The 26875-nt window shown below is 34.9% G+C and overlaps 1 protein-coding gene across 11 annotated transcripts in view; it reads left to right on the top strand.

The window, feature by feature from the left end:
• The window catches only part of LOC138703319 (ubinuclein-1-like), a 720147-nt gene that overhangs the window by 225740 nt on the left and 467532 nt on the right, over positions 1 to 26875 (top strand). For all 11 annotated transcript variants that reach the window (XR_011333095.1, XR_011333096.1, XR_011333097.1 and 8 more), the window contains one exon: positions 22459 to 22599. Coding sequence is in view for 8 of the 11 variants with exons in the window: in XM_069831096.1 (XP_069687197.1) it covers positions 22459 to 22599 (141 nt within the window). In the remaining 3 variants the exon portion in view is untranslated. The remainder of the gene's footprint in view (positions 1 to 22458; positions 22600 to 26875) is intronic.

The raw sequence follows: 26875 nt of genomic DNA, 5'->3' as shown, positions 1-26875 counted from the left end.
TGCATGAATACATTTCCTTTATACTATTTCCTAGTTAAAAAAAGAACCTTGGCTACTGGGCTACCTCGACTTTGGGTTTTCTCTCAATTCTTATTTCTTATGTGCATCTCTGCCAATGCTGGCACAGCTGCTGGAAAATATTGGTAGGAAGAGCCCATATGACTTTTCTTGTGGCAGTGATGATCTCAGCTGACTGAAATCTATGCCCACAACAGCTCATGTTACTCCTTATAGTATATCCCAAGTATTTGAAGCTCTCCACTTGGTCTACTGCCTCATTTAGAATTTGCAAGTTACCTTCTTTACTTTTCTTTCTATGACCATGGTCTTCGTTTTGTTGGCATTTATCTTCATTCCATACTGCTCACAGCTGTCGTTTAGCTTCACTAGCATACCCCTTAGTATCATCTCCTCTTCTGATAACAATGCCATATCAGCAAATCTTATGCACTTTATTCTTCCTCCTACTATCACTCCTCCCATGTTCTGAAAACTGCTCTTCACTAAATTCTCCAAGTAGATGTTGAACAGGATAGGTGATAAAGGACATCCTTGACGTACTCCTCTTCCTATTTCACTTCCTTCTGACATTTCTTCTTCTATCGTGACTTTGACTTGTTTCATGTAAAGGTCACTGAACAGACTCGCTTTCCAATCCACGCCAATTTTCTTTAGGATCCCCATAAGTTTATTCCAATCCACTTTGTCAAACACCTTTTCTAAATCCACAAATACTATATACACTTCTTTATTCTTCTCTAGGTATCTTTCGCCGATTGTTCATAGCACTCCAATTGCATTTCTCGCACATTTTCCCTTCCTGAAGCCAAACTGCTCTTCTTCCAACTGTTTCCATCTTAGAGTATAAACGTCGATTCAGTATTCGCAGAAGAATTTTCACCGAGTGTGATATTAGGCTGATAGTCCTGAACTCATTACATTTCTTGGCATTATTTTTCTTTGGTATTGGAAGCAACACTGTCTCCGTAAAATTTTCAGACCATTCGCCTTTCTCGTATATTTCGTTGCAGTCAGTTTACAGCAGAACACCAGAGATAGCAGTCGCATGTGCACAACTCGCTAACACAGTATAAAGGCTATTGGCCTGAGGAAGAAGTGAAGAATAGAGTAAGAGAAGATGGAACAGTGGTTACAGAAAGCGACATCAGAAAAGGATAAAGTAAGTGAATTAAGTAGAGAGGAAAGGAATAATAATGCAGGCGTGATTCAAGTAGAAGTAGAAATGAAGAACCAGGTTTTAGAAAACTTAAGACTAAAGGTAGAAAACATCAGTGAAAAGATAGAAGAGTTGAGGGCAGAGAATAACAAATTAAAGAAGAAGATGAGTGACTATGATCTCAAGATGAGGAAAAATAACTTAATAATTTTCGAGGTTGAAGAAAGGGGCCGGGAAAAAGAGATGGATACCTTTGAGAAAGTGAGAGATTTATGTGAAGTGATCTTTAATATCGAGTTGAGAGAAGAACATGTCGACCATTCGTACAGGTTAGGGAAAGGAACTAAAAGGCCTATCTTCTTGAGCTTTAAGAATACAAAAGTAAGGGAAGCTATTCTGAATAACCTAGGACGGCTCTGTGGTTCAGGAGCCATTTGAAGTAAGAAATAGAAGAAAATAGCTACTACCTTATATGAAAGCAGTGAGGGCGAAGGGTCACTTCGCTAAAATGTACGAGGATAAACTGAAAGTGAACGGAAAATGGTATGATCTGGAGTTTTGCCTGAGGAATGAAGATCATTCAGAATTTGGACTAATGAGAAGAACGAAAGAGGACAGTGGGCATATTTCAACTTTGCAGAGGGAAGCAACGAGAAGGCAACAGAGAGTCGACGTTAGATACATAAGCGGAGGGAAGGAGCAGGAATGGTGGAAGAAAATCATCCCAACTTCAAGGACGGAACAAGTGATTGTCGCAGATCAACACAGGGTGAATAGTAATGAGTTCAGGAACCCACATACTGACGTACGAGGAAGTGTAAAGATGATGGCACAGCAAGGAGAAGAAAACAGTAGCGTGATCATGCAGTGTACGCGGATTCTTAGTCTCCATACGATGGCGGTAAGGTTAGCGCACTCCAGAAGGAATGCTGACAATAAGAACAAGAAACACGGGTGCTAGGAAAAAGGCAAGGGACAATAAAAAGAGAAACCAAGAGAAAGGGGAAAAGATCGAGAAGTATAGGGGAGAGAGAAAGTGTATAAGCAGATGTGAAGAATAAAATATAAGTATTTATAGGAAGTGAGAATAGTGACAATGGATTAAGTGTAAGCAGAATAGTGAGAAAGTGAAAGTGAGCGCAAATAGGAATGAGAGAAAATAGTGAGAAATGGTTAAGAGAAGTGAACAAGTGACAGCATAAAATTAGTACTAACATTTGAACATTGGAGCAGTAATTGAAAATAAGAGAAAGATAGGAGAAAAGGTCAAAGAACAAATAGAACAAATAACTCAATATGATAATTTATAGAGAAAAATTGAAGTTGAGATTTTAGTGAATAGTAGTTAGAGGAAAAAGGGGGTGTGAAAGTAGTGTATAATATTAGATATATAAGGATTAATGAACAAATAGAGAATAGCAAATGAAATGTAGGAGAAATATTGAAGGGGAGTTTGACCAAGTAACAAAAAAAGTACATAGTGTAAGTGGGAGTATTTGTGTAGACGTGTACTGCAAATAATGTGTTATTGTAATATGTTAATAGTCATATCATATCATATCATATCATATCATATCATATCATATCATATATCATATCATATCATATCATATCATATCATATATCATATCATATCATATCATATCATATCATATCATATCATATCATATCATATCATATCATATCATATCATATCATATATCGTTGCATAAGGACGGAATTTCCTTCTTGTCTTCACCCAAGCATTTCACTAATTCAATGGGGATTCCATCCTCTCCTGTTGCCTTCCTGTTCTTCATTTCCCAAAGCGCTAGTTCAGCTTCTTCCCTTAAAATAGAAAATCCTTTTTCGTCTCCTGATATGACTGCTTTGTCTTCTATAGCCAAGTCATTTGGATGATTCCCTGTCTCATATAACTCTTCTACATATTTCGTTCATCTGTTCAGAATTTCTGGCTTGTCTGTTATTTCATTTCCGATGTCCTCTATCAACCATATGGATTACCTGTTATTTGTGAAGTCCAAACATTTTACTTCACAGTACATTAAATCATATCTTTCTTTTCTCTTTAGATCCTCTATTTTTTTACATTTCACTTTCAACCAGTCTTCCTTTGCCTTATCAGTTTCTCTTCTTAGTTCGTTGTTAAGTTTCTGTAGTTTCTTCTACCTTCTTCTCTGTTGATGTTCTTCCATTTTCCCTGTGACCTAGTGTTTCTTAATTCTCACAGCTTTTCTGTATCCTATTATTTCTTCTGCTGTTATCTGTATACAGCTTTTTAGAGGAGTCCAGTACTCACTACTATTCTCGGGTGTGGATTCTAATTTAGCAGCTTTCTCTTGAAAATTTGCTTCAAATTTTCTTATTTCCCCTCTATTCTTCACATTTTCCATGTTCAGTTTCGTCACTTGTCTTCCTCTTATCTTCTTCAGATGAATATCTACTTCCCCTATCAGCAGGACATGATCAGAGTTAATATCTGATTTTGGTAAAGTCTTCGCATTTTTAAAGCAATTTCTTGTACCAGTATGTAGTCTGTCTGGTATCTGCTTTCGTCCCTTGGGCATGTCCAAAGATTCTCCTCCGTCATTTCTTCTTCCCAGTCCATATTTTCCAACTGTTCTTTCCTCTTGGCCTCCTACAACTGCGTTCCAGTGGCCCATTAGGATTACACATGCTTTTTTCTTCTCCTTCTCAACTATCTCTTCTATCTTGTCATAGCTTTCTTACATTTCCTTGTTGGCTAATCCACTATGTGGCATATAAACTTGCATTAGCACTAAGTCCATTTTGTTTCCTAGTAGTCTCACCATTAGGCCTATCATCCAGTCATCTACATAACACATTGATATCACTTTATCTTTCACACATGGTTCCAGTAATACACCAACGCCATGACTTTCTTTGCACTTACCATTTGAATAAAACAACCTAAATTCATCACTCACCAACTCACCACTATTTTCCCACCTCACTTCTGATAATTCCATCACATCCACTTTGTTTTTTCTCATTTCTTCCTTCAAGTTTGCGAACTTACCTGCTTGCAGAAGAGGTCTTTCATTCTACATTCCAATCCTCAATCTTCTTTTCTTCTCTCTGTTGGGTTGCTTCATAATGTGTCCTTCCCCAGCATCCCCCTCCCAGTCATCTGAATGGGGGATAGTTTACGCCCGAAATCTTTTACCGTGGAAAGACTCATACCATGTTTGCAGTTTTTCTTGGGAAAGGTAAATGCGGTAGCTTCCCGTTGCTTTCAGCACACCAATCTCTCTTTCGCATATTAAAAGATCTCAGGGAGCCCCAGCATGGAGGGAAGGAAAAGGGATTCAACTAATTAGGTCCTCCGGACTTTACTGAAATTCACCACGAGGGTTAAATATCAGTTCTATCAGAGTTTTCGACCTGATCAGAGACCAGGAAATCCCAATTAGGTTTTGCCTCGCTTTGAAAGAGTATTCAATTTTGTATACTGGTACTTTTCATTCATTTGTTGTCACATCTTTTGTTTTCTATTGTCACCTGGCAACCTGAATTGTTGTTATTGTTGATTAGAGCTGAAGAGAATAATAATTTTGATTACACATTTCAGGTAGTAACACAAAGTAATATTAAGGAATATTGTAGTTGTGTATTATAAACCTATTCTTTAAAAATTTAAAACATAAAGGATGATAAATGCCGAAGTTTGGATATACGTTATTTACGGCATGGTTTTCATACTATGGCAGTGTTATGTAGAGAAGTCCGAAATAGGCTGTGTTACTATCTAGCCAACAATGGAGCACATTTTTAACACTTAATTTAGTAAATTTAATTAATTGAATTTAGTAAATTATCTAAAATAAATTGTTTTCATCCTACAATCAACTGAGAATAACAGTCCAGGTTGCCAGGGGATGATAGGAAACAAATGTAAAAACAAGGGAATAAAACATATAAACAATTGGATAATTTTTCAAATTTAAGTTTCATAATGTAGAGGTGCCATTTTAAATTTCAAGGGGTTGGGGTGAAGGAATGAAACATGAAATGCAAGTAACACTGATTTAAAACTTCTCCCTTCAATATCTAAATTGACCTGTTTTATTGTTTATATTACATTCAATTGAAATACAGTAAAATCCCTTGTAATCGGCACCCAGATAACCAGCAATACCAAAACGAGCACTTTTGACTGAGCAAAAAAAAAAAAAAAAAAACGCCACATTGCCACAGTCTGGGTTGTCAGTTTTGCCACTTTAGGAAGTTCGCATGAACTTTCGTATTATTGTGTTATGTGATGTGTTTTAATAAAGAAAGTCCACGCAATTTTTATGTTTATTTAATTATGCTCAGGTCGCCAGTGTTGTCACATTAGGAAGTTCCGCACGGACCTTTAATTTTCATGAATATTCGAACCTAAAATTAGCATATTATTTGTGTTGTGTGATGTGTTTTAATAAGGAAAATCCACATAGTTTTTATGTTAAATTTGAATTTTCAAAATTTGCACTGCTGACAACAGCTGTTCCTGCTGCCAACATAACAGTTAGGAAATCACTACCAGTTGTAGTATTTTTCATGATCGAAATTCGAAACGAAGTTGACAAAAGAAAATTCAACCTTCAAACTATAAAATCACCATAATCCAGTAGCATATGTAGTAATGGGGGAGAAATGGTTAGGTTTCACCCTTAGGATATTAAGTAAGCTGCTCTGGACTATACCCTGGTCCCTGTGGTGCCAGGTAAGAGGGATTCTACTGTAAATAGTTATTTAGAGTGTGGGAAGTTTCGAAGAGAAGGCCCAGAATATATCTTAAAAAGAAAAAAAAAAAAAAAAAAAAAAAAAAAAAGAAAAATAGACACCTGCCTGACAAACCAGGTGACTATTTAGATCCAGATACAATATAAGAATTTAATTGAACTAATATTAACATGAAAATGGTACTAAATTGAAAACTAACATCACTAATTATAAAAAGTGCATTGAAACTCTGATAAATTAAGAATATCAATATGTAGAACACAAAATGAGTTTTCGCTACGAGTATAATCCTTTAGAATTTGGAGAAAAATGATTTCAAAATCTCTAGTACACCTAGAGATTTCAGAATATTTATGCATATACATTTAAAACAACTTCTCCAAGCTCCAAAAAGATGCATGTACAGATATGTTGTAACTCTCACTAAAGTGAGGGATGTATGGATGATAAATTTCCTCAGTTGTGTCACTTGTTACATGTGTTACTTCATCTCGTGGGATCCACAATAAGGCTTCTTTCTATCATCCTGTCTGTCACTACAGTACCAACTTATTGGTGGCTGCAGTCAGTAGAAATACACTGACTTCCTCATAATCCTTCCATTAGAATGTGCAGTCGTCAAAAGGAATATTTCTGGGATTTTGTTTGGATTATATTTTACCTGCAATCTGAGTATGATAAGTAAAATGTTAATGCACTACTGTAAATTTCAGAGAACAAAATTATTTCCCAGGGACAAAAACAGGGAAAGAATCCAGATTAGGTCAGCTAAATTTGTTAAAGGTAAAAGAGAAGACTGAAATGATACGATAAAAGAACTTAAATGGGAAACATTGGAAAACAGACGTAGAAAAACTAGAATAACATCATTGTATAGAGCACATCTAGGTCAAAAAGCATGGATGAACATAACTGCTCGGTTAGAGAAGCCAACATACTATGGTAGGAACGATCATGATTTTAAAATCAAATATAGGAAACAGAAAACGGATGTAGCTAAATTCTCATTTTTAAATCGAACTATAAATGACTGGAATGACCTATCTTCAGCGGTCTTTCAGGGCTGTCCTTCCTTAAGGAGAATCAAGTATAACTTAAAAAGTGTTTTATAAAGTGTAAATTAAAATTAAGGTGACATATATTTACTTAGCCTGACGAGTTATTCCCTTGTTTGAATTGTAAATTATTTAAAAATAGCTTGTAAGAAGGTGTTAGACTAGAAATGTTTAGTTTAAATGTAGTTCTGTTTATAAGTATGAATAAGAGTGTAATTGTTTGTCTTATTAGAACTGTTGTATCAGTGAAGCGTGGTGAGTCAGTGAAGTTATGGTTTTACAGAGCAGTGAATAGTTTCGATCAGTGATAATTTATAGTGTCAATGAAATATCTGCAGTGCTTGGGAAAAGTGACATAAGTCAGTTTTCACAAACCTTTTTTGATAATTTATTGACAACTTACACTGATTTATGTTGATTTGATTTTTTCTATATGAATTATTGTAATGGGAGGAATACCTATGTATTTTTTTCCAAGCGAACAGATGTTTTCCTTAAGTTGTCAATAAATTATCAAAAAAGGTTTGTGGAAACTGACTTGTGTCACTTTTCCCGAGCACTACAGATATGTTCTATAGTGTCAGTGAAATGTGTCACTATGTCAGTACAGTGAGTGAGATGAGAGTAAGGTGAAAGATTATTATCAGTACCAATGTGAAACTTATGTATGGCCTATACATATGTAGGTTGTAAAATAAAATTAGGGTTCACTTATTATTTTATATTATTATTATTATTATTATTATTATTATTATTATTATTATTATTGTTATTATTATTATTTGCAATTATTGTGTATTAATTGTATTGTGTATTGTAATTCTATTGGGTATTGTTTTTATTGTGTGTACCACTGCCACCGGGTGTTTGCCCACTTGCAGTGTAAATACATACATACATAAAAGAGATATTTATTCTCTGGGTAGAATAATTGAAAATGAGTGATTCTCCCGGAAGTAGGAGACATCATGTCGCCTCTTATCCAGTGCAAAACAATTTGGATTTGTGGAATAGACGTGACAGCAGTAGTATAGGAAACAAGAGAGGAGACAAAATGTGTGACTATTCCACTTGGCCCTTACTTACTTACAAATGGCTTTTAAGGAACCCGCAGGTTCATTGCCATCCTCACATAAGCCTGCCATCAGTCCCTATCCTATGCAAGATTAACCCAGTCTTTATCATCATATCCCACCTCCCTCAAATCCATTTTAATATTATCCTCCCATCTATGTCTCGGCCTCCCCAAAGGTCTTATTTCCTCTGGCCTCCTAACTAACACTCTATATGCATTTCTGGATTCGTTACATGCTCTGCCCATCTCAAACGTCTGGATTTAATATTCCTAAATATGTCTGGTGAAGAATACAATGTGTGCAGTTGTGCGTTATGTAGCTTTCTCCATTCTCCTGTAACTTCATCCCTTTTAGCCCCAAATATTTTCTTAAGAACCTTATTCTGAAACACCCTTAACCTCTGTTCCTCTCTCAAAGTGAGAGTCCAAGTTTCACAACCATAAAGAACAACCGGTCATATAACTCACTTGGCCCTACTGAACTTAATATACATTGCATTTCGAAAGTCACACATCTTTCCTGCTATAGCTAAATTAAAATGTTTTTCGAAAAAGGCTCAGACACGTCAAACAGTATATTTTAAAAGACACTTTTTTACAAAAACAAACCATTCTTGATATTGTTGTGTGAGTTGTGATGTCATCGGAAACATTTTTAAATGACACCTGTATTTTTCTGTATACCATCTGAAAGATTACATTATTATCCATGGTTACACAAGCTATCAATTATTTTAACAAATGTTGCTATGGTAACAAAATAAATAGTTGGATTTCCTGGTGTTATGGAAGTAGTTTATTCGTAGAAATTAGCAGAACATCATCTTCTTCTTAACAGGTGATAGTCCTAGAAGGACTGTTCCAGTCTACAAAAGTTTTCCTGCCATCTCTTCACAGGGCGACCCAGTGATCTTTTCCCTGTTGGTCTGTAGTTAAAGATCACTCGAGGAATCCTTATTCTAGGCATACGCTTGACATGGTGAAGCCAGTTGATATTGATGAATATGTGTGTGTGTGTGTATTTTTTAACACTACAATTGGGTATACACTCGGTGACAGTGATATATAATATACAATAATAACATTACAATAATTATATTAATGAAATTTACAATAGTTATAGCAATAAAAAAATAAAATAAGAATAAATTTAATTCTAACTATAATTAGGGCGGCCGGGTAGCTCAGTTGGTAGAGCAGCTGGCTACGGACTGAAAGGTCCGGGGTTCGATCCCAGGTGGTGACAGGATTTTTTCTCGTTGCCAAACTTTCAGAACGGCCCCGAGGTTCACTCAGCCTCCTATAAAAATTGAGTACCGGGTCTTTCCCGGGGGTAAAAGGCGGTCAGAGCGTGGTGCCGACCACACCACCTCATTCTAGTGCTGAGGTCATGGAAAGCATGGGGCTCTACCTCTACCTCCATGCCCCCCAAGTGCCTTCATGGCATGTTACGGGGATACCTTTACCTTTACCTAACTATAATTAAATAGGTGCAATAAACCGAAGACTATGAATAAAAACTGTGCTATAATAACGTCTACAATAAGCAAAAGTAAACCTAACTTATAAGTACTTCTATTAAACCCAACTATTACCAACTTAAGTAATTACATATCACCTTAATTAATTACATGACAACTTAGAGATAATTACACTGCACCTACAATTACATTTTCAGTCTAATCTTCTCAACCTTTCCTTAAATTTATTGATTTTGAGAGGACCATCCTGAAAGATTGCCGCAGATAAGCTGTTCCATTCTACTATTGTGCGGATAAAGGAAAATCTTTCCACGTCCGTTCTTTGTTTTCTGCATTTAAACTTCCTAATATGATCAGCCCTACCTAAGTATGATGGTGTCACTAATCTAGCATTGATGTCTGTCCGTGTTTTGTGTCCCATTTGTGGCTTAAACAATGCAGTGAGTCTGGTTTTTCGTCACCTTGATTTGAGTAATTACTATCTCTTCACCATGCCCCTTTCCCATATTTTGGAGCCCTGTGTTGGACCTTTTCTATTGAATCAATTTGGTTTTGTCTGTACAGATCACAACCTACTGCTCCATATTCCATAATTGGGCAAACAAGGGTTTTGTACGCTAATTATTTTGAGCTTCGGTTAGATTTCTTAAGAATATGCATAGAGAAATGTAGTGTTTTCCAGGCTTTCCTTGTGATATTAGTGACTTCTTCCTCCCAACCCAGTTTGTTACTTAAATATATACCTAGGTATTTACAAGTGTTCACTTGTGACACCTATATAGGCCCCTACCATTCAGCTGATATCTAAGACAAATTTCTTTATGCGTTCTACAGAAGGATATTGACTTACTTTTACTCATGTTGATTTTCATTTTATTTTCTGTCATCCAGGTTTCAGTAACATTAAGATCATTTTGTAAGGCGGCAATATCGGATTCATCACTAATTTGTCTATATATTATACAGTCGTTTGTAAATAACTTTACCTGAGAAGTAGTATATCTATTTATATCGTTTATATGTATAAGAAACAATAGAGGTGCAAGAACTGTTCGGTGGTGTTACATTTCCTAGTTCCGATATTTCTTTTCCTAGTCTGACCTTTTGGAACCTGTTCTCTAAGAATTTTTTTATCCATCTTACTATTCGATTATCTATTGGAAGCCTACTTAGTTTCTCTAAAAGTTTCTCGTGAGGCACTATGTCGAAAGCTTTAGTGAAATTGATCACAACTCCATCTATTCTCCCCCCCCCCCCCCCATCAACTTCATCGGATAAATTTTGTATTAAAGATGTGATTTGACTTTCGCAAGAGTATCCTGGTCTGAAGATGTGTTGATTTTTGTTCATCCATTTGTTATTTTCTAAAATGTTGCGAATATATTGTGTTACTAGATGCTCCATTATATTGCAGATAACTGATGTGAGACTGACGGGTCTGTAATTGTTTGCATCACATTTGTCTCCTGCTTTATATATCGGGATTATGATAGCTCATTTCCAGTCGTCTGAGATACTACAATTATTTATTGATATATTAAAAATTCACATTAAGTACGGTATCATGGCTTCACCTCCTAACTTTATAATTTCTGTGGGAATATTGTCTCGACCTCGCGATTTTCGGTTTTGTAGAACATCTCTGTGTATTTACTTTCATAGATTATAATTTCTCTCTCCTTTTTATTGAAAATAGAAATAAATTTTGTGTTCAATAAATCTGCTTTTTGTTTGTCACCTGTAATTATTTGGTCATTAGTGTCTCTCAAAATTGGTATTGATTCCTGATATCCTCTTCTTCTGCACATGGAATTATAAAACCTACCCCAGTTATTTTTCCTTCTTTCAATAAATTTTGCAAGTAGTTCTCTTCTGCCTTTTTCTTTTCCCTTTCTAATTGTTTCGTAAGGTCCTTGAATTTCTGGTAATTTTCTAAACTCACATTTTTTTGTTGTATGCTCACCTAACCTTTTCCTTAAGTTGTCTGACATATCTTGTGTAATATTCTGGGTCAGAATTACTTTTTACTATTTTGTATGGCATGTATTTGGAGATGGCCTCAGTTAATATTCATTTAAAATTTTCCCATACCTGACCCATGTGTTTGCCCGCGTCTGAGAATTTATTATATTGTGACAGCGACGTGAGATTCGAACTCACGACCAGCGTCCCACAAGAAAGCAGATCGCGCGGGGACGGCGCGCGGCGGAGAGAAGTAAGGGGGAAGGGCCTACGCGGTGAGAGAGTGGAGAGGGAGTTTGCGCGCGCATCTTCTGCTTGCCTAGAGAGGCCGAGAAATCCGTCGAAGTGGAAGACTCGCGAATTCGAACTTTCGAGGCTACGTCGCTGTGGTTATAAATTACGGTCGCGAAGGAACGACAGCAGTATTCATTCATGATTAGTTCAGTCAGTAAGCCAGTGAACAGAGCAAGCCAGTCTTGTGTACCGGAGTTCGACTCGAGTGTGTGTCCGCAACTGTGTCAGCAGCCGAAGGCCTGAGTTCGAGTGCAGTGGACCGCAGTTGGAGGGACCTGAGTTCGAGTGCAGTGGACCGCAGTTGGAGGGACCTGAGTTCGAGTACAGTGGACTGTCTCTGAAGGTCTGTGGTTCGAGATACTGTGAACTCGAGTGACTGAGCTAGAAGAACTGAGAACTGATAGTTTTGATTTGTAAATAGTGCTTTGTAAATATTAGTTAAGATTAACAGTTCATTGTTGTTCATAATAGTCCAAGTAAATTGTCATTGTCGTCAGTGGAGTGCTATAACGAATACGGTGTTGAGTGAAAATCCTATTGTTGACGACAGCGTTTAAGGTGAATTGTAGAAAGGAATTATTGTTGGAAGAATAAAATCCTGTTGTGAGTTAAAAAAAAAGTTACAATATTGATCTATAAGGTAACTTTGCAAACCATTTGCGTCTGCTTTGTTATACTACCATATTTTTCTAGTGATATCTATTCGGATATTTGTCTGAAGCCAGTTTAGCTCGAGTTGAACACTGTTATGATCGCTAATTCCAGGTAATACTTGTGAAGAGTGAAAACTATCCCAGGGTCGTATCAAGAAGACATCTAAAGGTTATTGTTCCTTGTAGGTTTATTTGTGACTTGTGTAAATCCTTGTTCCCATACTAGGTAATTAACAAAGGTTTGTGAAAGGGTGTTTGTCTCTACCTGACCATTCCAGTTCACTGTGGGTAGATTTAATTCCTCTGCTAACACGACCTTTCATTCACAGAATGCCATTTTTGTTTGGTCCCCCCCCCCCCCCATGGATATTTCCATGCTATATTAATTTTAAACTTATACTGATCGTTGTAAATCATCTTCTGAACTGGCAGCAAAACCAAATCGTCTACAAAAGTCAATATGTTCAGACACAAATTTCGATTTATAGTTATATGACCATGTCTTGAGTTTCTAAATTGCCGTACTGTTGCGTTCATATAAATATTAAATAAGAGGGGTGAAAGAGGATATCCTTGTTTGACATCTGTAAAAATTTCCAACTAATTAGACATTTTCTTATAAATTCTGACAGAAATGAAAGTTTCTTTGTATAGATTAAAAATATTTTAATTATTTGTTGTGGAATATTATCACATACTAGTATTTCTGTAAGTTTGTTGCGGTTTAAATATGCAAAAGCATTTCTTGAGATCAATAAATGCAATATGTGTTTAACGATGTTATTAAGTGAAAGTGAGAGAATTGAGATTTTAATGATGATTGGATATGGTGAAACTTACACAAGATAAACTATGTGCACTTTTCAATGAAACACATGCAGAGCAACCTTCTATTTATCAATCTACTGTGAGTTTAATACAAAACAAATTCATTGAAAAGGGACAGATGTCCAAAGATCTGGTAGACCATCATCAACTACTGAAGAATTAGAGCTAGACATTTTGATAACAGTGAAAGATAATCCACATTATTCATTTACTGAATTACAATCTACATTTGATGTATTGAGAACAACCATCTGGAGGCTGCTGTGTCTAGGGTTGCCAACCTTCTCGTATTTCCTGGGATCCCCTGTATTTAGCCTTAATTTTTAACATTCTTCCGACTCCCATATTTTTCTTCTCCTCCAGCATTTTTCTCCCTTATTTTTGCAGAAAATAAAATCTATTTGAAACATTTAATTTTTCCGTGATTGAAGGTGACTTATACAATTTTCCAGAGATGTACCGAAATGTGCAATCTCTGTAGAAGGTAATACTTGGCAGGGCTCAGTAGTTTAAAATCAAACAATGCTGGAGTTATAAATTTAGAAGAAAAAAAAACTAGTGAGTTATGTTATAAGCAAACCAGGCAGCGAAGCTCATGCAGAGAGTGTTTTTCCTTGTGAACAGTAAGTGAACTATTCATGTAGGGAACTTTTACAATTTGCTTGAAACTATTAAGCGAGGCAAAAGTCTCAAAATATTCTTAATTTAAGCCTACCTGTCTTAAGTGTAGATTATAGTTGTATTTTAGTACCTAACTAAATAATTTGTCAATTTTATATGTGAAATATTGTAGATCACTCAGTCTCCCATATTTTCTTCAAAAACAGTTAGCAACCCTAGCCACATTGTAATAAATATCATTCTTAGTACAGCCCTTGCAGGAGCTAATGGAAGATGATGGAGACAGAAGATTGCAATTCTGTGAGACAGTGACCAACCTCTGCGATAGAGACCGTAATTTCGTATTAGGCTTGCTTTTCTCTGATGAATCTTCATTTTGTGTAATGGAGAAGTGAATAGACAAAATTGGAGGTACTGGTCAGAAACTAACCCACGCTGGATGGTAGAAACTCACACGCAATTTGCCCAGAAGGTAAATATATGGACAGGGATTCTAGGCTGCAGAGTTGTGAGGACTGGTGTTTAGAATTTTTGCGTGAAGAGTTAATACCAGCCCTTGCTGTTCTTCATCCAAACCTCCAGGATACAGACTTGCCTAATGATTCCATCTGGTACCAGCAAGATGGGACTCCTCCTCATTATGCTACTCCTGTACGGCAATATCTGAAAGTGGGTTGGAAGAAGAGGATTTGCAGACTGGTGTGCAAGATTGCCAGATCTTTTCTCTCTTGATTACTTTCTATGTGGTTATTTGAAATGTAAGATATTAGCTACGAAGCCTGGTGATATTGATGAGTTGAAAAGAATAATACGAGTAAAGTGTAGAGTACCACAAGCAGTCATTGAAAATGTTGAACAGGAATTTGTTGTGCTTCTTTTATATCACCAGATCGTAAATGGGCAACATTTTGAACATTTAATTAATTTAATTGAACATTTGCTACTGTACACACCTATTTTAACTACTAGCCGTACCTGTGTGCTCTGCTGCACTTGTTAGAAATAAATGTAAAATAATTACGTAATTAAAATAGGACATCTGATCCAGGGAACATTCGTGTTTGATAGAAGGATAAATTGTTTAATATGTTACTTAATTTAAATTGTATTTAAATAATTAAAATGCGATCATTTTGTTCCAGAGACCACTCATTTGGTGCAATGATAATTCCTTTAACATGTTTCTTAATTGTTATTACATGCAAATAATTGAAATATGATCATTTGGTTCAGAGAACATCCGTTTTTGGTGCAAGGATAATTCGTTTAACAATTTTTTAAATTAGTCTTGAATGCATACTTTAATAAATCACTCCAATTTAATAGAGTTGATTGTGTACGAAGATAATTTTTATGTTAACCTTACTATGCATCTTTTTTTTTTAAGTTTATTTTATTCACACCTTAACATCTGTGGTCATGTCGCGTGTTTAGAATGTCTGGGTATTTGAGTAGGCCTTTTTACTCTTGTTGAGTTCCTGTTTCTATTGTATGTTGTAGATGGCTTGTGTTCATGTAACTGATTATAGACTTTGATTCATGTTTATGGTATTGGTAATTGAGGCAGTGATGAATCATGGCATGTATCTTTCCAATCTGGCATTTGTCTTTATAACTAAGGTAAATCATGAAAAACCCCAGTCAGATTGGTCGGCCATGGGGTTTGTACCCAGGACCTCCCGAATGCGTGTCTCAAATGCTACCGTCTGAGCCAAAAAAAAAAAAAAAAATGAGGTACCCTACATAAATATTATTTTAAGAAATATAGGAAACGAATATGGATAAATTATGAGCGCAGGAACGTCATTTCGTGACACCTTTTAAAATAACTCAGCTCCAGTGAGTTCTATGGTGAAATATTTATTATGGGCTGTATGGTCCAGTAAAAATACTCATCTTTACGACAAAACTCTTAACTATTATGTTCTGTGAACAAAACGAAATTTAGGCCTAAGTGTATAAAATTAGAGTATTTTATGTGGACCAAATAAAGTTGCAATAATTACGTTATACAATATTTCGACAGAATATCAATTTTTCTGTGCATAAAGATCTATTTTCATCTCACCTCAGTCCTCGTATTAGTATTACATCAATCTAGAGAAACTACAAATTTCAAATAGTGAAGGAATTATCCAAATTAGCTTCTGAGATTACTTCATACAAACACAAAATATTCTCTGTATATTAATATTGGTAAACTTCAAGGCCGCCTTAAATAGACGGAGTCATTTGTTTCTGTTTCATTATAACCATCGATCCTGCAATAACTCCTATGTGACATCGATTTTCAGACTTTTGCTCTATTAAATAACTTCAGTAGTTATACAGCAAATAATATAATATCCTATGTGTATTTAAATTCCTTTCTTTCGAAAATGTAAGAATTCACGATCTCCTATGTACCACTGCCATAGAAGGAATAAATCTGTTTTTTCTTCCTTCTGAAAAATGTTATGTTTTGCGCATAGGAGTTACGGAACGACACTATAATCTGAGACGGCGGTGAAAATGTATTGTATTGTTATTTTAAATCTCTTGTATATCCTTAAATATCAGTCCTATCAAAATTGTTCTTGGAGTAAAACTTATCGGAAATCATTTTTAAAGAAACTTCTGTTATGTAACATTTTTCACAAAAATCAATAATAAGCGAGATATTTCGATTTATTTAATTCAGGCCACCTTATAATCCCTATGTCATATAGCCTAAAATCTAAGTTACAACGAACTTAATTTATATTCCAATTTTTATCGAAATCCATTCAGCCATTATTGCGTGAAAAGGTAACAAACATCCAGACAGATAGACAGACAGACATACAAACAAATTTTCAAAAAAGCGATTTTCGGTTTCAGGGTGATTATTTATACAATCATGTTAACACCAATTATTTTTGGAAAAGCGAAAATTACCAGAAAAAATTCTGTTACAGATTTATTATTAGTATAAATTTATTTTGTTACCACAAAAATGTTTGTTGTATAAAACAATTGATAGTTTGTGTAACCGTGGAGAATAATAATCTCTTTGTGATGGTATACAGGAAAATGTTTTCGAAGACGTCACAACTCGCACAACAATGATATCAAGAATGGTTTGTTTTTGTGAAAAAGTGTCTTAAAATATACTGTTCGACATGTCCGAGCATTTTTCGAAAAACATTTTCATTTAGCTGTAGAAGAAAATAGTGTGATGTTTGAAATCCACTGTATGACGTAATATAGGTATATTTGATAAACAAGTCTACTTCATGTCATTTGTTTTTTTCTGATCACAAAATATGTCTCATTTGAATGGTTATGTGTAGGAACCGGATTTTTATGTAATTATCAAGGTGTGAAATATGTACATATTTATGTAAGAAAAATAAGCTGAATATGTACCAAAATATATATATCATGAAAATATTTAATATCAATATCTGGCTGGTATAGGATAGGTAAGACTCTCCAGTTGTGATTTCATAGAGCACCCAACTTTCTTACTGCACACTTGACACATTACTATTTTTCCATCTGTAGTGAAAGATTCGTCCATTGCAATCCATGATTTTATTTTTGTCGTTAGGGTTGAAGATACAGGGGCCATTTTAGTTAGTTAAAATCAGTAGATAAACTCACTTGCATTTTATAGGTATTGTAAGTACTAAAACTAGAGAACTGAGTGAAATGAATGACACAACAGTACTACAAGCACTGTTTCGATTTACTGGATTAGGAGAAAATAAGAGGAGATGTGGGACACATGCATTTTAGCTGCTCTCTGTAAGAAACGGGTACCTACTAAAACCTCAAACTATAGGCATTTACAAACTGTTGTTTGAAAAGTGACATTCCTGTCTCATTCAGAAGGGTAGGATTATTCCAGCTGAGAACCATACTTTCTAATTGCTCGAAAAATCCCATTTCCGTATAGGTCTACTAAATTTAAAATAAAGAGGTCAAGCAATAACCTGAAAGTCTAATGTCAGACTTTACACGGGTTTTCCCTGGAAAAATTAGAAAGAGGGTGGGTAAGGTTGCAAATTGCATGGGAATGACTTGTTAAGACGTGTGCAGAACAATTATTATAGTTTGAGACAAATCATGTTGTCCTCGTCCCATCCACCGCATAAAGGCATCGCTACTTTCTGAGTGATTTTTACAATACAAGGTAGTTGTATGAGAAAGGTTGCCTTTTGTTCACTCATATTTACAGTGGACAGTATGGAGTGAGTGCCTCTATTACATCCTGGAACTAAGGACGTTATGTTTCGTCCCAAAATAATAGGCTATCCTTTCTTGGGTAGGTAAAAAGGCTTTTTAAATCTGTGTATTTCAAATTGTAAACTTCCCCAGCAGAAGTTTTTTTTTTTTTTCCTTTCAGAGAAGTAAAAATGAATAAAACTCCTAAATATGTAGATTTATGTAATACCAAGCCATAATATGTAATGTGGGGTAAATATGTAAAAATATGTAGTATGCAATTTTAATATATTAATGGTAATTACAAGATTCGCAAAGATTTATTATTTATATACAGTTAGGTTGAAAGGAATATAATATGTAATTACATAAAAATCCGGTCCCTAGTTATGTATGTTGGCAGTTATGATATAAAGAGCAACATGTAACCAGTATTTATTTGAATTACGGATTTGATTTAGATTTCCAATTTGTTATTTTGTAGATTTGAAAGTGAGATATATTAATTAGGACATTGTGTAAAATGAAATTTGATTATATAAAAAATTGTGTAAAATGAAATGTGATTATATAAAAAAAAAGTCCTTAAATCAGAAGCCTACCAAATATCTGCAGGCTTTAGAAGGAAAAAACGGTAAAAATACGAAAATTAATTTTAAACAAAATTTTTCCATCGTAGGCCTATTTACTAAACAGATAATGAACAAAATCTGTTATCTTAATTATTGAAGCAGTTAAAACACCTTACATTGAACTACCAGAATTTCATCACTAGTGTGCATCATTATACATTGTACTGGTAGACCAGATTGTTTATAGCCTATGTTGTCTTAATTTCATGGGCAGATTCTTTCTCAAGGAAGAATGGAAAATGCTGGGTTTGCAGTGAAAGACCTGCCCTTGGGCAGAGCACTATGAATGAATGAATTCTCCTGACTTTTAAATGTGAAGACTTGTAGTTTCAGACACTCATCTTAAAGATTTGTAGCTCTCTCATACACTATCCAAACAATGTCTGTAATTCATTATGTGTGCATAAAATTGTCGTCACAGAAAGCTAGTACTTTCATTTGTCAATACCTAGCCAATTGCAAGTTTGCATTTGACAGTTGTTATTTGCATTGGCAATCCTTTCTATGAAAAAGTTGAACACTTGTCTTCTGGACCAATCAGAATGTAACATTTTCTGTCAGCTGCTGCTGCTGCTGCTGTGTTGTCAGTTTGCTATAAGCTGTGTTACATGTTACCACCACATGTGTAATTTGTGTGTTTGTGTTATGAAGCTATAAATAATTTGTATCACTGCTGTGAAACGCAAAAAAGTGACTTAGTTTAGAGAACAATAATTCACGTAATGAGAATTATTTGCGTAAAGGTATAGCATTAAAGAGTCAGGCATCAGAATTGGTGCAAAGGACTTGTCAATTTTACGAGCAGGAAAAGGAATTTGTCCGTAAATATGATCATCCCTCCATAACATTTGAAAGGTATAAGAAAAATAGCTTTGTCCACTTTAGCAATCATTCAGGAGAGCAATTTTAAAGTCTGTCTTTAGCATATTCTTTCCTTGGATGGCAAATCTATATTCTGTCATAACACACTGTTCACATTGTCACAGTGTTTCATTCATAGGATTAAACTAAATATTCCTAAATGGAATCCTAATCCACACAACATGCATAACTCATTTTTGAAAAAAAAAAATGGACAAGTTCATTCTTTCCCTGTATCATTAATTTTCATTATGCTTTCGATGTGCTTAGTGAATACTGGTAATTTGAAGGAAAATATTATATATCAGTTAAAAGGTCATATATAAAGTTCTATAATTATTAATGATTATTAAATCAAAGGTTATACCATTAAAATAATATGATATATAATGTAAATATATTTACGTTATGTGATTGATTTATGATTGATTATAAATTGAAAGTTACATAATAATAAAATTGCTAGAGCCCCGATGTTTAGGCATTTATAATAGTTAAAATAGGCAGACAAAAAAGACAATAAAGACGTAAAAAAAAGGCACAATAATCTTTGAAAAGGGCATTATAAATTAAAAAAAGCATAATATATTTTAGAAAGAAATTTAAATTATATCAACATAACTCACATATTTACTTCGTAGGTGATACATGTTGACTTATAAAAGACTTTTTTTTTTCGTGATTAACTGTCTTTTTACAAAACTTGGAAAAAAGTTATTCCATCAGTTGAAAACACATGGCACCAAATTCACTAATGTAAGCATGGAGTTTACTTTGCAATGGTTTACTGAATTTAGACATTCTAGCTAAGCAATCTTATACCTTCTGTCACCCGACAATAACTGACTGTTCCTCACTCAAATTTCTTTCTCCTACAATAATAAACACGTGTAGTACAAAGATTTGAAAACATGAAAGGAAACAATTGAAAATGCTACGTGACAACTTCTATGAGAACGAACTTAATATTTAAAATTATAAAGCTGATTGTTGGTATCGTGAAGACATGATAGTATTACATTTGTAACTCTGGATTGTCGATCATTATTCATATTACACCAATAATATTAAAGCACGATTATTAGCAGATTAAGCACCGAAATAAATACTTTTGTTTACTATTGTTAGTAAAGTTAGTCATTGTTTCATATATTTAAATTTCATACACATTACATTACAATTAATTAGAAAATTGCAAATAAACAAGAAATATTGTTTCAAAATGACAAAAAAGGCTTTTATTAGTAAGAAACACCTTACAAAAGGCAAAATAGACAAAATAAAAATTGGCCCCTATCACTTTGATTTACTCCAAATCACATTTATATCTATACAAATAATGATTTACTTCCACCCAGTAACAGTGGCATTTTGCCAAACATCCAGGCTCAATTACCATTTGAATTAACGAAGCAGAATAGCAAACTCCGCGTAAGTTGAAGTCTGCTGTTGTTTAGTGATCATTGTGGCAGCAGTGTGTCTCTTGCTATAGTCTCGGTGTTCCAATTTTCTGTAGCCAATTACGTTGCAGGTCGGCTACATTTAAACGTGATTCGCTGATGAAGACGTTATGCATTTCCTAAGGCTCGATAAATACTTAATATAATCGCCCGCCATTTAGGCTCTTTCGTTGGCGTTTGCAGAAAGCACATGCGGACGTTATTTGCTGCTCAATTATTTGCTGAATTACAGTGCGTTTGATTTATTATCATAGGTGGTACGACATGATAATGTTTAACGGTGTGGCAAATAGATTCCTCGTCTGGTAGCTCGGCAACGAAAGAACAAAAATGGCGAACGATACTACCTACGACTTTATAATGCCTTCACTTCCTAAGACGTAAGCAAAGAGTAGGAGTCACGCGGGGAATAACAGTGTCGCAACTATAATAACATTATGCAAAACTATCAGGTGCAAGGTTACAATGGTCTAGATATAGGCAGCATCACATTAATCATGTGGCTGATCTCTAGAAATGGTAGATTTTAGCAACTTGAAATAAAAGATTTGGTATTTAAAAAATCAAATTTAGTGATTTTTATAGTACCTTTAATGTTAGAATTTCCCATTTGTAGGGTTTTTGAATGGACTATTTTTTATGGAAAGTTTGGTGGTAGAAATTCAATGTCTTCAATAACAGGTATAGGCCTATATTGTAGATGAGATATGACAATCATATAAAAATAACTGAAGAAAGCCTATTTTTTTTTTTGTTCTGAAAATTGAGTATTTTATTTGAGTATCATCCACCTCTGCTTCAGCATGTGAACATGAGGCAGCAGCCGGCTAGTCGGTCTTCAAGGATTGTGGTGCCACGGATTATTATTATCACCACCACCACCACCACCACCACCACCACCACCACCACCACCACCACCATAATACAGCAGGACTATGATTACCATTTTGTCATTGAATCCAAGGTTTGCAGGCAATGGATTTTTAAGGGCAATAAAGTCTAGGTCTGCAGTGCTTGCCTATGGTCCCTCAGAACCTCCTCCAGAGAGAGAGAGAGAGAGCAATAAAAGTCCCTAACATAGTTTCCCTTGAAAGGAAAGTATAAGAGACAGACTCATAAATTTACAGCACATCAAATAATCCTGTTCTGAATGTATGTGCACCAAGCAAAATTTACTGACTTTCTTGGCCATGTCAAAATTCAATTGTGCGTCTGTGTGAGTGGCTCAAGTGAGTGCCTGTTTGTTCCGTAATCAATCAGTCAATCAATCAGAGCTATTTATAAATATTGAGTTAATCTCACACAAACTTGAAGGCTAGTTATTCGGCATCATGCTTGCTGTAATGGCCTAATTTATGAAAATTGGTGAATATATATATATATATATATATATATATATAATTTTTTTTTTTTTATTTTCAGTATGATGAAGTTGTTCCCGAGGAGATGACCACAGCCCATGGTGGCTTTTATATTAACTGTGGTGCCCTCGAGTTCAAGGAAATTTCTGATCAGTCAGATGGTGAAGAATTGAAAGAATTCAAATCAAAGAAGCGACTGAAGGTAAGAATGATGTTTAGTATCATGGCATTATATAATGAGAATTAGATGACTCCTTCAATGTGAGTTGTTATTGGTCTTCACTTTTATTACTTTCCACTTCTTGAATATGAAATATCTTCAATCTGGTGCTGTGACACCAAGCTCTTCGACATATATAGGTAGGAGGTGATTACTGATGAAGATTCGTAAATAAATACGGATTCTAATAGCTTCATTTGAAAGGTTACTTTAGTGTTTTTCTGTGTTTGTTATGGCGATATTTGATGTTTAAGAGTAGTTAGAAATGTGTAATGATCTACTTATTATATGTTCTCATTTGGCATTATACAGTAGCGTGCAAATTAATCCGAACAACGTAATTACCAGGGAAAGGATTTATATGTAAATACATATTTACTTATAAAGCTAATATAATTTATATTTTGCATTATCTTTATGTTTCACAATGTGTAGGGTTGAAAAATCCTACTTTTATTTTCCATTTTTTTCCATATTTTAGAGTTTAGTACATATTTTCGTTAATTTCCATATATTTTCCATATTTCATATAAAACAGTCCATATTATATTAGGTTTAACAATAAAACAAAACAAAATTCCATTAACTTTTAAAAATACATTTCAACAATAGAGATTTAAACACATGTTCAGTAATCCCTTTAACATCAGAGTTATTTGAAAATTAGCAGTCCTATCAACAATGGGAAAGTAAGTTACAAAACTGTATTAATTTAATTTAAAATTTTTAACAGACTTCAGTTGTGCAGCTCAACAGTTAAATGCCAGTCAGAGTACACATAGGTTCAGTTTTGTAAATCATACTATAAAGACGGTAAATATGCCAAAAGTACGTCATTCAGTCAATTTAAAATCAAAACTAACAAGTTACATTTCAGAATTTAAAGAAGATGGTTTATCAACTGACAATAAAATATTATTTTGTAATTTGTGTCAGTGTGCAGTATCATCTACACAAAAGTTCCTGGTGCAACAACACATTACAACTAGTAAACATCAGGCCAACAAACAACTAAATTCCAAGCAGAGACAATTGTTTTTAACACAACCAACAACATCGAATGTAAGATCTGAGTTTAACATCGACCTGTGCCGTTCTCTCATCTCTGCTGATATTCCTCTCTACAAACTAAAGAATAAGGTCTTCAGGGAATTCCTTGAAAAATATACTCAACATACAATCCCGGATGAGTCAACACTTAGGAAGACGTATGCTCCATCCATCTACGATGAGACAATACAGAAGATAAGAGATGAAATTAAAGATAGTTCAATTTGGGTTTCCATTGATGAGACTCCCGACAAAGAAGGTAGACTTGTTGGTAATGTAGTTATCGGTTTGTTAAGTGAACAATATTCTGAACGAATTCTTTTACATTGTGATGTTCTAGAAAAGTGCAATAACAAAACTATAGTTAAACTGTTCAACGAAGCTATGGGTATCCTGTGGCCAAAGGGTATTATGTACGATAATGTGTTATTCTTTATTAGCGATGCTGCCCCTTATATGGTCAAAGCTGGACAAGCATTATCTGTTATATATCCTAAATTGACTCATTTTACTTGTGTGGCGCATGCATTTCATCGTGTGGCAGAAGTGGTCAGAGACAATTTCCCTAAAGTAGATTTGTTGATTTCATCAGTGAAAAAAGTATTTCTCAAAGCTCCCAGTAGAGTTAACGTGTTGAAAGAAATGTACCCTGAAATTCCATTGCCACCAAAGCCAATTTTAACTAGATGGGGTACATGGCTAGAAGCAGTTGAATATTATGCCGAACATATAGACTCTATTAACAATGTTCTCCTTGCATTGGACTCTGAAGATGCAGTCTCAATTGATACTGCGAAAACAGTTACCTGTGACATAAGTGTGAAGAATGACTTAGCTCACATTCAGCATACATTTTCATGCATCATAAAAACGCTCAAAAGTCTCCAAAATAGGCACCTTTCACTATCTGAAAGTTTTGAAATTATAAATAGTACTGTGGAACAACTGAATCGTGGTAGAGGTAAAGTTGCAGATGCAGTAAGAGCTAAGGTGGACACTGTACTTTCAAAAAACCCTGGATATGAAGAACTACAAAAGGTTGTTGCTGTGATGAGTGGTGAATCAACAGTGAAGATTAACTTGGACTTATCCCCAGCAGACATTGTGAAATTGAATTATGTACCAGTTACTTCTTGTGACGTCGAACGCTCTTTTAGTCAGTATAAATCTATCCTCAGAGACAATAGAAGAAGATTCACTTTTCAGCACTTGAAAGAAATGTTTGTAACCTATTGTTATGGTAACAGACAATAAAAATTGTGTTTTGTTGAAACTACATTGGAAGATAAGGTACGTCCATTATATTTTTTGTTTAGTTTGATTAAAATGTACCAATATTTAACGTACATAGTCATTTTTTTATAATTTTAAGTCCATATTTAATTCCATATTTTGGTAAAAATCCATATTTAATTCCATATTTTGGTAAAAATAACTACATATATATTTACATATTTCATATATTTTTAGTCCATATAAATCCGTTCCCTGGTAATTACTTATGCAAAAACACTCAAATGGGATAAAAAAAAAGGGATCTAAGACATACCTCAGTAATCTATGTGGCCTCCCTTGTTCCTAATAACAGCTCTGAGACGATTTGGCATGGATTCCACTAATTTCCCACAAATAGTCTTCATTTCTTCATCGCGAAACCATACACCTATGAGGGCAGAATTCATCTTCTCCTTTGTAGAACAATCCATTTTTTGCATTCTTCTTTTGCAAATTGACCACAAGTTCTCAATGGGGTTGATGTCGGGTGAGTTGCCTGGCCAGGGGAATACCTGAATATTCTTCTTGTTGAAGAATTCTGTAGTTTTTCGAGATGTATGGCATGGTGCCAGGTCTTGTTGGAACACACCTCTGCCATCCGGAAATGATTTTTGCAGCTGGGGTACGATTCTGGTTTCCAATAAGTGAATATATTTGTCAGAATTCATCATTCCCTTGATAGGTATTAATGCTCCAGGCCCTTCATGTGTAAAACAACCCCAAAACATTACTTTAGGGGGGTATTTGGGTGCTTGTTGGAGATGAGCTGCTGTTACTTTTTCGGATCCTTTCCATACGTAAGAAACACAGTGGCCGTGGACCTCAAAATGAGACTCATCGGAAAAAAGTACATTCTTCCAGTCATTCACTGTCCAGTGTTGATGTAATTTTGCCCACATTAAGAATTTTTTGCACATAACAGGGGTTAGCAGTTGCTTCTTAATAGGCTTATGAGCCCTTCGTCCAGCTTCCAAAAGCCTATGCCGCACTGTTGTGATGTGAATATTCGCCCCAGTGGTAGCCATTAACTCGCGGGTTAAGTCAACAACAGTTAGTCTAGGATTTAATTTACTTTTCCTGACAATTAAACGATCATCTGCAGGTGAAGTCTTCCTTTTCCGGCCACAGTTTCCTTTTTTCTGGGGTGTGATGGATCCAGTCTCCCTGTATCATTTTATGATCGCATTAACAGTAGCCAAACCGATGTGACATTCTGCAGCAATTTGCCTCTGTGTCATAGAAGAATGCTCTGCTAATGTTATAATTTTAGACCGTTTTCGTGGAGTTGTATCCATTTGTGAAGACGACAGAATGTACACAGGATTGCAGTATTAAGTCTTCAACACAACTGAAATGCTTATAAGTACAAAAGGACACGAAAAATATCACAAATTATAAAAAAAAATAATAACAACAGACCTTCAACAATGGAATTACACGTACTACAGATGTCAATTAAAGCGGTATGAGCAGCTGTGAGGCCAACAATGACAGAAAATGTAAAAATATGTCGTGTTCGGATTAATTTGCACTCTACTGTATTCCTTCGTTATTACATAACATAATAAATGATTGGTAGAGATATAAGAAAGGAAGAGAAGGAGAGGGGAAGGGAGGAGGAGGAGGAGTAAAAAATGTAGTGAAATGGTTTTTGGATCTCGGTGTTTTAGGTTGTATTATGAATATTGTAATATTATTAAGCCATGCCTCTTATGATAAAAAAGTAAAACACAGAAAATAATGGGTATGTTCTTTCTAGAATGATTGATTGTATCTAATTCTGTAAAATATTTAAATTCATTTTGAGAGAATACGATTGAAAAAAAACATTCGACAATTTGGCTGTTGGAAATTTTAATTTTGCTATAGATAGTAGTAAAGGAACATGTGAAATTAAATGTGGTTTTTAAGAGGGCCTCAAAGCGAATACATA

Source organism: Periplaneta americana, chromosome 7, assembly GCF_040183065.1.
Source record: "Periplaneta americana isolate PAMFEO1 chromosome 7, P.americana_PAMFEO1_priV1, whole genome shotgun sequence".
Lineage (NCBI taxonomy): Eukaryota > Metazoa > Arthropoda > Insecta > Blattodea > Blattidae > Periplaneta > Periplaneta americana.
This window is presented reverse-complemented; position numbering and strand designations above follow the sequence as displayed.